Source organism: Salvelinus fontinalis, chromosome 17, assembly GCF_029448725.1.
Source record: "Salvelinus fontinalis isolate EN_2023a chromosome 17, ASM2944872v1, whole genome shotgun sequence".
NCBI lineage: Eukaryota > Metazoa > Chordata > Actinopteri > Salmoniformes > Salmonidae > Salvelinus > Salvelinus fontinalis.
Genome location: NC_074681.1, coordinates 29,920,168 through 29,933,180, shown reverse-complemented (window position 1 = coordinate 29,933,180; position 13,013 = coordinate 29,920,168). Strand labels below are relative to the sequence as shown.

General features: G+C 40.9%; 1 protein-coding gene across 3 annotated transcripts in view; it reads right to left on the bottom strand.

Moving 5' to 3' along the window:
- Nucleotides 1–11,601, bottom strand: part of LOC129814129 (nonsense-mediated mRNA decay factor SMG7-like) — a 28,173-nt gene extending 16,572 nt beyond the window's left edge. For all 3 annotated transcript variants that reach the window (XM_055866957.1, XM_055866959.1, XM_055866958.1), the window contains exons 1-4: nt 11,283–11,601; nt 9,527–9,558; nt 3,820–3,937; nt 42–174 (exon numbers count right to left, since the gene is read on the bottom strand). In XM_055866957.1, the coding sequence (XP_055722932.1) occupies nt 42–174; nt 3,820–3,937; nt 9,527–9,558; nt 11,283–11,308 (309 nt within the window). In that variant the 5' untranslated portion in view covers nt 11,309–11,601. The remainder of the gene's footprint in view (nt 1–41; nt 175–3,819; nt 3,938–9,526; nt 9,559–11,282) is intronic.
- Nucleotides 11,602–13,013: the final 1,412 nt, after the last annotated feature.

The window sequence follows — 13,013 nt, the reverse complement described above, 5'->3', positions numbered from 1 at the left end:
ATTTTTCAAAAACGTTAACCTACATTCTAGTTGCAACTTACTTGTGTGTAAAATCCACTAGCTGCCTCGAGAAACAAGGACAGATTGGCCTGCACCTCACTTCTATTGGGGTTGGCTCTGTTCTTGGCTTGACTCTGTAGTGTTGTTATTTGATTCTTAAAAGCATGGTTCCAGCTGAAAAGTGAGGTGAGAAAATCAAAGTATACTTTGTTTGAGTTTAATCAAACATCTAATGATAATACATCTAATTCCAACAGTACAATAGTTGTATTGTGCTTGAGAGCAAATTGACTCACTCCACAGTTATTACTAGAGGTGGGACCAAGTCACTACTCTTCAAGTCACAAGCAAGTCTTAAGTGACAAGGTCCATGTCTCAAGTAGAACAAGTCAAGTCCATGTCGCGCATTCTAAGAGCAAGTCAAGTCACACGTTTTTTGAAGTCCTGTCAATATATATATATTTTAAAATCTTTGTCTACTGAGGCTACCAGACAGCCCTTTTCATTGTCTACAAAATATTTTGATTACGTAATAATTCACTTTAAAACAACAAATTCCAAATGGTTAAGTAAATAAGCAATTTCAAAAGAAAAGACCAGTACGCCTATGCTAGTAGTAATTGTTGCTCCATGACCCATTGCTGGAGAGCCTGCAAAGTACACAGTTCACATTCTTGATTAGCAAACCATTTTGAGCTGCATATTTGTGGCAATCTTCTCTCCCTACAATCTCATAATACCGTGGAAACAATGCTCTAGCTGTACAGCAATCCAGTCGCTAGCTCAGTGATCCTCAAACCTTTTGCCACCTCCCCCAGGTAGCCCCTATCATCATCAACAATATCTTAATTTCTCCAGAAATTAACATTTATCACATAATATTGAAGGCAGTGCAATGTTACAACTATCTTCAGACATAGCCAGTAGCCACCAGTCTATATGAAAATTATCAATGAAATTGGCTGGTAGCTTAGCGTCACTGTTCTGGCAAATAAGTGTCCGTAGTAGATTTCTTATCTTTTACATAATGTTTATATGGATAATAGAAAAAATAATCCTACTCATTTTTTTTTTTGCTTTTCAAAAACAAATAACTTTCTGGAGACTAATATGGATTTGCGCTCACGCAGATGAATGGTCATTGGTTAACAAACAGACTTACAATCTTCAGAACCAAAAACGGTATGTTTTTATAAACAATAATTTGTGCAATACCGTAGGCCTATGTTAGAAACCTGATAAAAACAAAGGTATAAAAAGGTATGTACAGTGCATTTCGCAAAGGACATTCAGAGACTTGTCCCGAAGTCACTCCTGCATTGTCTTGGCTGTGTGCTTAGGGTCGTAGTCTAGTTGGAAGTTGAACCGTCGCCCCCAGTCTGAGGTTCTGAGCGCTCTGGAGCAGGTTTTCATCAAGGATCTCTGTACTGTGCTCCATTCATCTTTCCCTCAATCCTGATGCTGCCACCACCATGCTTCACCATAGGGATGGTGCCAGATTTCCTCCAGACGTGACACTTGGCCTACTGCAGCTCTGATTGGTTATGGCGCACCGGTCTGTGTAGAGTACAGGCCCCGAGTCATGCCTGTCAAATCAATAGAATCCTTCTCCGATGTGTTCTGTCTACAACAAAAATATCTTGCATAGTTACGTTTTGCATACTAAGTATTTCATAGCTTGTTTTGTTTCTTTATGTTGCATTGAAAGTGGGTAATATTGCATTGATCCTTTCACAACTCCAACAATAAATGGAAACGCTGACAGTGTTAACCGTCGAGCTCCTCTGCGGGGACCGATAATTCTTCTGCACAGCAGCCCCGGGTGAGCAGCGCGCAGTTTAGAGGGAACATTGGTCTCAAGTCAATGTTGTGTACCAAGTTATTTTATATCAAGTAGTCTCACGTCATCAAATTTGTGACTCGAGTCCAAGTCAAGTGACTTGAGTCCACACTTCTGGTTATTACTAATCTACTTTCTTTACAGTTGTCTTCCAATCTTACAAATGTAAAATCCAGTTAGCATTTTCACTTTTGGATGAATAGCATGCCCAGAGTGAACTGCCTCCTACTCTGTCCCAGATGCTAATATATGCATATTATTATTACTATTGGATAGAAAACACTCTGAAGTTTCTAAAACTGTTTGAATGATGTCTGTGAGTATAACAGAACTCATATGGTAGGCAAAAACCTGAGACTAAATCCAAACAGGAAGTGAGAATTCTGAGGCTGGTTGATGTTCAACTCATCGCCTATTCAAATCCCTGTAAGATATGGATCTGTTTGCACTTCCTACGCCTTCCACTAGATGTCAAGTCTGTAGAATGAAGCCTCTACTGTGATGTGGAGCCGGATGGGAGCGGTTTCAGTCAGTGGTCTGGCAGAATGCCAGTTCCTGGTGATGCGCATTCCAAATGATATCGTCTTGCTTTCCATTACTTCTAGAGACACAAAGGAATTCTCCGGTTGGAATGTTATTTGATATTTATGATAACATCCTGAAGATTGATTCTCTACTTAGTTTGACCAGTTTATTCGACCTGTAATATAACTTTTTGAAGTTTCCGTCCGAGTATGCCTGCATCTGCGCGAGCATTTGGACATGTGTACTAAACGTCCTAGCAAAAGTAGCTACTTGGAGATAATGGACATTATCGAACTAAACAACGATTTATTGTGGAACTAGGATTCCTGGGAGTGCATTCTAATGAAGATCAAAGGGAATATTTATGATGTAATTTCGTATTTCTGTTGACTCCAACATGGCGGAGAAATGTTGTTATATCTGAGCGCCGTCTCAGATTATTGCATGGCGTGCTTTTTCCGTAAAGGATTTTTATTTATTTATTTTATTAAAATCTGACACAGCGGTTGCATTAATAACAAGTGTATCTTTAATTCTATGTAAAACATGTATCTTTCAAAGTTTATGATGAGTATTTCTGTTATTTGACGTGGCTCTCTGCAGTTTCTCCGGATATTTTGGAAGCATTTCTGAACATGGCGCAAATGTAAACCGAGATATGTGGATATAAATAGGCACATTATCGAACAAAACATACATGTATTGTGTAACATGAAGTCCTATGAGTGTCATCTGATGAAGATCAAAGGTTAGTGATTAATTTTAACTCTATTTCTGCTTTTTGTTACTCCTGTCTTTGGCTGGAAAAATGGCTGTGTTCTTCTGTGGCTATGTACTGAGCTAACATAATCGCAAGGTGTGCTTTCGCCGTAAATCCTTTTTGAAATCAGACACTTTGGCTGGATTAACGATAGGTTTATCTTTAAAATGGTGTATAATACTTGTATGTTTGAGGAATTTTAATTATGGGATTTCTGTTGTTTTGAATTTGGCGCCCTGCAATTTCACTGGCTGTTGGTTAGGTGGGACGCTACCGTCCCACATATCCCAGAGAAGGTCATTCAACAAATTTTTTTTTTTTTTTTTTAAATTAGGCAAGTCAGGAAGAAATTCGTATTTACAATGATGGCCTACCCCAACCAAACCCGGACAATGCCCTATGGGACACCCAATCACGGGCGGATGTGATACAGCCTGGAATGTGATAACTACAACGACAACTATTGGACTAAAGAGTATGTTGATGTAAGGTCAAATGACTCAATGAAACAGGAATACATAACATAATTCTGTGACCTTCAGAAAGACAGCAAAACATTGTTTCCCATTATAAAATTAGGACCATCTTATTGTTACGAAGTGAGGCTAAGATCCCTAGACCTAGCAAGAATAGCGATAGAAGGCTGCCTAATAGGTTTAATTACATAACCAATTTAATGTAGACTGGGACTTACAGATCTTGCTCCACTTTCTTGTCCAAAGCATACTCCAGGTCAGTCACCAGCATCTTCTGGTACAAGTCCTGAAGAGCCTGCCTTGAAGTCCAGACCTCTGCTGCGCCAAGCTTAGAATCTAGGGGAAAGGAGGACATTATGCACACTCCTCTCACTTATATTTTATACACTGATGGATTAAATCACATTTTATTCATCACGTTCTTCATAAACAGGTGTGGAATAGTAGTGAAATGCTTAATTACACATCCTTCCCAACAATGCAGAGAAATAAAATAGAAAAGTAAAACATGTAACAATAGATACACAATGAATAACGTTAACTTGGCTATATAAAAGGGGTACCAGTAACAAGAATATGTGCAGAGGTACGAAGTAATTGAGGTAGACAGTATGTACACATAAATAGGAATAAAGTGACAGACAGTAAACAGTAGCAGCGCATGTGATAAAAAAAAAAAAAAAAGTTAGGGCAAAAAGGGTCAATGCAGATAGTTAACTAAATAGCTACCCCGACGAACTAAAAACTCAGCAAAAAAAGAAACATCCTCTCACTGTCAACTGAATTTATTTTCAGCAAACTTAACATGTGTAAATATTTGTTTAAACACAAGATTCAACAACTGAGAAACTGAACAAGTTCCACAGACACGTGACTAACAGAAATTGAATAATGTGTCCCTGAACAAAAAGGGGGGGGGGGGGGGTCAAAATCAAAAGTCAGTCAGTATCTAGTGTGGCCACCAGCTGCATTAAGTACTGCAGTGCATCTCCTCCTCATGGACTGCCCAGATTTTCCAGTTCTGGCTGTGAGATGTTACCCCATACTTCCACCAAGGAACCTGCAAGTTCCCGGACATTTCTGGGGGGGGGGGGGGGGGGGGGGGGGGCGACGACTCTTTAGTGTCCTAAGCTTTCATAACTGTGATGTTAATTGCCTACCGACTGTTAGTGTCTTAATGACCGTTCCACAGGTGCATGTACATAAATTGTTTATGGTTCACTGAACAAGCATGGGAAACGGTGTTTAAACCCTTTACAATGAAGATCTGTGAAGTTATTTGGATTTTTACGAATTATCTTTGAAAGACAGGGTCCTGAAAAAGGGCTGTTTCTTTTGCTGAGTTTATTTAGCAGTCTTAAGGACGCAAATCGCCCAACTTTGTGATAAAGGAAAAATCTGACGCCTGCACTAGAGCCTAACCTGCTAATGCAGAAAATACGCTGTAGGCTACAGTCAGAGACAGCAAAACGATTTTATTTTTTCCTAATTTAGATACATGCTTATAATTTCCGACATTTTGGTAAGCTGTTAGTCAACTTCTCTATAATTAGATACATGCAGCTTCTCGTCGGTCATACGTTGCTCGAGATTTCAAAAACTAAATAAACCCTTGCTACCTAGAAACTCAAATCAATAGAATTAATGCAGTTAACATCTGTAAAGTTCTCTCCATCATCTCTGCTTCTTCACGGAGCAAAGACATTTAGGGACCGGGGACAAAAAGCAAAACATTAAAATTATGTGCAAAATCAGTTTGACCTTTTGTAAGGAAATAGAAAGCAGTGAAAATGAGACATGTTTGATAAGATTTCAGTTTGGCTTGGATGCATATTTCATCTGATTGCAAAACACCATCTGCTTTTGATGCTGATAAAGACAGTATCTAATTGCATTTGCATTCTATCAAGATGCTGAAAGAAATCATATTTCTACACAACTCAAAATTGTGCCTACATACAGTATGATTTATAATATAAAATATATAATTTTTTATAATTTTACTGAAATAAATGCTTAATTCTGCAGGAGTTAGACCTTCAGTTTCCAATTAACCATCTGCACAGTAGGCAAGAGTTCCCTTGACATATGTCTATTTGAAGTCCCTGTTTTGTGACAGTCGAATTTGTATAGCTCCTCAACCATCACACATAACCGGCACTGCCATCATCTTCTTTTACCACTTCACCAAATCTATACCAAACATTACTTTTCTGGCCCTCTTCAACTCTCCATTTCACAGCTTTTCTCTTATTGAATTAAACTTAACACCAGAGACATTTCCTTTTTGCATCCGGGGCTGGAGTGTTACCAATGCAGTAAACGATATGATAAGAGTCTAATCACTAGAGCACAATGGTAATCATAATATTGTATTTTCTTGTGCGGAAATAAAAATAAACCTATCATATGTGGTACCGATGACTTTGTATGGTGATTTGGAACCAAACATTGTAGGCCTACAGTGTGATACGAGACCCTTTCAATTGTGATTTTGGACAATTTTAACAGATCGAGTGCGCATCTTCACCATAGAAGACATCACTGTGCAGTCTTCTTGGGAGAGCTAAGCAAACAGTCACACTCGGTGTGCAACAGCTGGCCAAAGCAGAGCTCACATCGTACCCACTAATGTGTAAATCAGGAGATGACCCACTGGCATGGTGGAGAGGGAATGAGGGTCGCATTCCGCTCTTGGCCAACATTACCGTCAAATACCTCTGCATCTGTGCAAAAAGTGTTCCGCGTGAACTTGTCTTCAGTAGGCCCACAGCAGGCAATATTGTTACCCCACTCCGCAGTCTATTAAAGCCAGAAAAGGTGAACATGCTGGTGTTCCTTGCCAGAAACCTTTAGGTAGGTTAATATACACTGCTCAAAAAAATGAAGGGAACACTTAAACAACACAATGTAACTCCAAATCAATCACACTTCTGTGAAATCAAACTGTCCACTTAGGAAGCAACACTGATTGACAATAAATTTCACATGCTGTTGTGCAAATGGAATAGACAAAAGGTGGAAATAGGCAATTAGCAAGACACCCCCAATAAAGGAGTGATTCTGCAGGTGGTGACCACAGACCACTTCTCAGTTCCTATGCTTCCTGGCTGATGTTTTGGTCACTTTTGAATGCTGGCGGTGCTCTCACTCTAGTGGTAGGATAAGACGGAGTCTACAACCCACACAAGTGGCTCAGGTAGTGCAGCTCATCCAGGATGGCACATCAATGCGAGCTGTGGCAAGAAGGTTTGCTGTGTCTGTCAGCGTAGTGTCCAGTACATGGAGGCGCTACCAGGAGACAGGCCAGTACATCAGGAGATGTGGAGGAGGCCGTAGGAGGGCAACAACCCAGACCGCTACCTCCGCCTTTGTGCAAGGAGTAGCACTGCCAGAGCCCTGCAAAATGACCTCCAGCAGGCCACCTCATCCCGTCAGTAGAGGATGCCCGGTTATTTTTTTTATTTTTTTTAATGCCTTCCTCACCATTTTAAATAAGCATGCCCCATTCAAGAAATGTAGAACAAGGAACAGATATAGCCCTTGGTTCTCTCCAGACCTGACTGCCCTTAACCAACACAAAAACATCCTGTGGCGTTCTGCAGCCCCCGTGATATGTAACTTATCAGGGAAGTTAGAAACCAATATACACAGGCAGTTAGAAAAGCCAAGGCTAACTTTTTCAAGCAGAAATGTGCTTCCTGCAACAAACTCAAAAACGTTCTGGGACACTAAAGTCCATGGAGAATAAGTGCACCTCCTCCCAGCTGCCCACTGCACTGAGGACAGGAAACACTGTCACCACCGATAAATCCACTAAAATTGAGAATATCAATAAGCATTTTTCTACGGCTGGCCATGCTTTCCACCTGGCTAGCCCTACCCCGGTCAACAGCACTGCACCCCCAACAGCAACTCGCCCAAGCCTTCCCCATTTCACCTCCCAAATCCAGTCAGCGGATGTTCTGAAAGTGCTGCAAAATCTGCACCACTAGAAATCAGCCGGGCTAGACAATCTGGACCCTTTCTTTCTAAAATGATCTGCCGTAATTGTTGCAACGCATATTACTAGCCTGTTCAACCTCTCGTGTCGTCTGAGATTCCCAAAGATTGGAAAGCAGCTGCGGTCATCCCCCTTTTCAAAGGGGTCCACCCCACTCTTGACCCAAACTGCTACAGACCTATATCTATCCTACCCTGCCTTTCTAAGGTCTTCGAGCTTTTCAATCACCACATCTGCACACTCCATAGCCTTGGTTTCTCAAATAATTGCCTCACCTGGTTCACCAACTACTTCTCTGATAGAGTTCATTGTGTCAAATCGGAGGGCCTGTTGTTTGGGCCTCTGGCAGTCTATGGTGGTGCCACAGGGTTCAATTCTTGGGCCGACTCTTTTCTCTGTATACATCAATGATGTCGCTCTTGCTGCTGGTGATTCTCTGATCCACCTCTATGCAGACGACACCAACCTGTATACTTCTGGCCCTTCTTTGGACACTGTTAACAACCCTCCAGACGAGCTTCAATGCCATACAACTCTCCTTCCGTGGCCTCCAACTGCTCTTAAATACAAGTAAAACTAAATGCATGCTCTTCAACCGATCGCTGCCCGCGCATCCAGCATCACTACTCTGGACGGTTCTGACTTAGAATATGTGGACAACTCCAAATACCTAGGTGTCTGGTTAGACTGTAAACTATCCTTCCAGACTCACATCAAACATCTCCAATCCAAAGTAAAATCTAGAATTGGCTTCCTATTTCCCAACAAAGCATCCTTCACTCATGCTGCCAAACATACCCTCGTAAAACTGACCATCCTACCGATCCTCGACGTCATTAACAAAATTGCCTCCAATAGCCTACTCAATAAATTGGATGCAGTGTATCACAGTGCCATCAGTTGTCACCAAGGCCCCATATACTACCCACCACTGCGACCTGTACGCTCTCGTTGGCTGGCCCTCGCTTCATACTCTTCGCCTAACCCACTGGCTCCAGGTCATCTACAAGACCCTGCTAGGTAAAGTCCCCCCTTATCTCAGCTCGCTGGTCACCATAGCAGCACCCACCTGTAGCACACGCTCCAGCAGGTATATCTCTCTGGTCACCCCCCAAAACCAATTTATCCTTTGGACGCCTCTCCTTCCAGTTCTCTGCTGCTAATGACTGGAACGAACTACAAAAATCTCTGAAACTAGAAACACTTATCTCCCTCACTAGCTTTAAGCACCAGCTGTCAGAGCAGCTCACAGATTACTGCACCTGTACATAGCCCATCTATAATTTAGCCCAAAATACAACCTCTTCCCATACTGTATTTATTTTACTCCTTTGCATCCCATTATGTCTCAAAACTTTGCACATTCTTCCACTGCAAATCTACCATTCCAGTGTTTTACTTGCTATATTGTATTTACCTCGCCACCATGGCCCTTACCTCCCTTATCTCACCTAATTTGCTCACATTGTATATAGACTTATTTTTTCTACTGCAGTATGTTTGTTTTACTCCATGTGTAACTCTGTGTTGTTGTATGTGTCAAACTGCTTTGCTTTATCTTGGCCAGGTCGCAATTGTAAATGAGAACTTGTTCTCAACTTTCCTACCTGGTTAAATAAAGGTGAAATAAAATAAAAAATAAAAAATAAAAATTAGAATGTTCTCAGTCAACTTACCTGGTCAAATATATATACACATACATTTCTTTTTTTATATGAAAAAGGAATATGCAATGTCTGTCCCAGGTCTGGGGATTATAAACTTCTAAAACATTAAAGAAAAGGAAAAGCTTTCAAGATCAAAATGAATAAGAGACCATAACATCAGCAAAAACAATATTGTCTGCAATGCATAGTGTCTAATAATAAGGGGTTGTGGGTTAAAACAAAGAAGGAACCAAAAAGGTGAGGTGTGAAACATACCTGTCATGTCAGCCTTCAGGGCCTCTGCCTGCCTGCTCGGGTATAAACAAACAGAAGAAGCTAAGTCAATCAATACAGACCCACACTCGACCTTTATGTATAGCATAAACCATAGGAAATTAAGACCAGTAGTATAAACAAAGCACTGTATTTCACATTTAAAAAATAATAAAAACTAAAGGGGATTAAAGTGTGTCCCCTGCCACTGACTGCTCAATGTAATCAAAACATGTAACAGGAGATTGTATTATTTTGCCATGCTAGAAAGAGATTGGCTAAAAACTACAGCAATTATGAGTGCAAATGGTTACAGCACCATTTGCTAGGAAACATAAGACAATTTATGCAAAAGCCTAGCTCTCACTATAGCGAATTCCATTGTGCCAATAGACTCAAACACAGCTTTATTGATTGCTATGCTTTCAAATTATAAATTATTACTGGTATTTCGTAAAATAATCAATATTGGCCATATATTGACGTTACTGTCGTTGTTAGCCTGATATCTTCCACCATGTAGCTCAATGGTTGGACTAGGAAAGAAGAATAGACAGGGCTCGCGCTACCAGTGTGGCAGGTGCAGTGTTTATGTTGGTTTGCTTTCCAAAGCACGATTTGTTATGACATCCCAATATTCTCTACTCCCCTCTGAAATAAAGTAGCTGTCCCAATATTCTCTACTCCCCTCTGAAATAAAGTAGCTGTATATGTTCATTAAAACAGAAAATTATTAGTTAATTTCGTTAGACATGCACCGTGAAGTGTCAATCTAGCAAGCTCGCGCTCAAACAGGCCTAACTGGAATGCATGTTTACCAAATGTCATGTAGCGACAGCCAACGATTGTGGCTACGTAAACTATACCATGGACTAGAGAAGGTGCATCTTTGATTATATTTGGTTTGCTGCCTTTACTTGTTTGATTTAAATCATCCCTGTATGGTTAATCCAACAACACTCAGATGGGATGGTAGCTAACGTCACCTAGCGTTTCACTAATGCTAAGGCCCATTTAGCTAGCCATGTTTTGAATATTGTTAGCAAGTAACTTTAATGTGGACAGAAAGGTTCACTGCAGTGACTTGATGGAAATAGTAGCTTGCTTCCAAAAATCACGAATTAGCGAAACCTCTATGTGTTTGTTATCCAATTTATCTAATGGTAGATATCCGGACTCAGTCAGACATTCATTATAAACCAAACTAGAAACGACATGGCCAGCACAGCAGGCTAACTAGCTAATGCTAGCTACCAAAAAAGGGCAGGGGCGCTGTGTAAACTAACGTTATGGATAAACCAGTTTGACATTATTAGGCGAGTTAGTTAACTACATAACTAGCTAGTTCTTGAGCGTGTTAACAAGTAAATTAATTATCTACATATTAATTTTGTTCACGACACATGACAAACGCTTTTTATTTCGCTAGGAAAATGCCCACAGTGGTTAGTATGGTTCGCAAACCTGTTAACTTATCAAACTAGTTTAGCTAGTAATTTAAAGTTAGCTAGCCATCCAAGCTAACTAACGTTAACTGTATACAGTAGCCAGCGGTAACAAACAGCCATAGCTATCTACAGTTAGATACCTAGCTAAATAACTGGCCCTACTCAGTCACACTTTTCGAAGATGCTCAGCTTGGCTTCTTGTTGTGCGTTGCTAACTAAGCTAGCATGCCAAATTACGGCGATAGCACAAATGCGATTTGACGCAGTATGTAAGAAACACCATTTAATAAATAAATCAAAAACAATTTCACCTTAAGTATTGGCCGCAGAGGTTCATTCTGCCCGATAAGGGTCTTTAGACAACGATTGGTCCAGAAGCAAGAGCTACTCCCGGCGCCATATTGTTCGTCACTAGCAGAGACACCGGCCTTGTGTACACACGAAGATAGAGGGTGCCATAGCAAAGATAGGGAATAAATTAAGATGTCCCACTCACGCGTTTTACCATAGAAAAAGTTGTCACAGTTTGGGTCTGCTTAGTTCATTGTCTCTATTTGAACCAGAGAACACGAGCGAGTGGGATGTCTCACTTTCTCATCCACACACTCTGATCTACAAGCACACAATAAGGTCAGAGGGGGCGTGGTAGATGGCGAATATACCACGGCCAAGGGCTGTTCTTACGTATGACGCAACGCGGAGTGCCTGGATACAGCCGTTCGCCATATACCACAAACCGGGGTGCCTTGTAGCTATTATAAACTGACTACCAACGTCTTTAGAGCGTCTTTAGAGAGTAAAAATACAATTAAAAAAAATATATATATATTTCACCTTTATTTAACCAGGTAGGCTAGTTTAGAACAAGTTCTCATTTGCAACTTCGACCTGGCCAAGATAAAGCATAGCAATTCGACACATACAACAACACAGAGTTACACATGGAATAAACAAAACATAGTCAATAATACAGTAGAACAAAATAAAACAAAAAGTCTATATACAGTGAGTGCAAATGAGGTAAGATAAGGGAGTTAAGGCAATAAATAGGCCATGGTGGCTAAGTAATTACAATATAGCAATTAAACACTGGAATGGTAGATGTGCAGAAGATGAATGTGCAAGTAGAGATACTGGGGTGCAAAGGAGCAAGATAAATAAATAAATACTGTATGGGGATCAGGTAGGTAGATAGATGGGCTGTTTACAGATGGGCTATGTACAGGTGCAGTGATATGTGAGCTGCTCTGACAACTGGTGCTTAAAGCTAGTGAGGGAAATATGAGTCTCCAGCTTCAGAGATTTTTGCAGTTTGTTCCAGTCATTGGCAGCAGAGAACTAGAAGGAAAGACGACCAAAGGAGGAATTGGCTTTGGGGGTGACCAGTGAGATTTACCTGCTGGAGCGCGTGCTACGAGTGGGTGCTGCTATGGTGACCAGTGAGCTGACATAAGGCGGGGCTTTACCTAGCAGAGACTTATAGATGACCTGGAGCCAGTGGGTTTGGCGACGAATGTGAAGCGAGGGCCAACCAATGAGCGCGTACAGGTCGCAATGGTGGGTAGTGTATGGCGCTTTGGTGACAAAACGGATGGCACTGTGATAGACTGCATCCAGTTTGTTGAGTAGAGTGTTGGAGGCTAATTTATAGACGACATCACCGAAGTCGAGGATCGGTAGGATGGTCAGTTTTATGAGGGTATGTTTGGCAGCATGACTGAAGGATGCTTTGTTGCTATATAGGAAGCCAATTCTAGATTTAATTTTGGATTGGAGATGCTAAATACCCCTGGTATACGTTCTGATATATCACAGCTGTCAGCCAATCAGCATTCAGGGCTCAAACCACCCAGTTTATAATAATATATACAGTCTGACCTCATTGCTTTGGTCAGGTTAAGAACAATTATCCAAATGAATTTGCTACTAGGATGGAATCACCCAGACAATGTACAGTTCCATTCCACAAGCTGAGCCCATTTTTTAAGTATCACTGCTTTAAAGATCCAGACCTCTTAGCAAATATAGCTATGCTCGTTTAC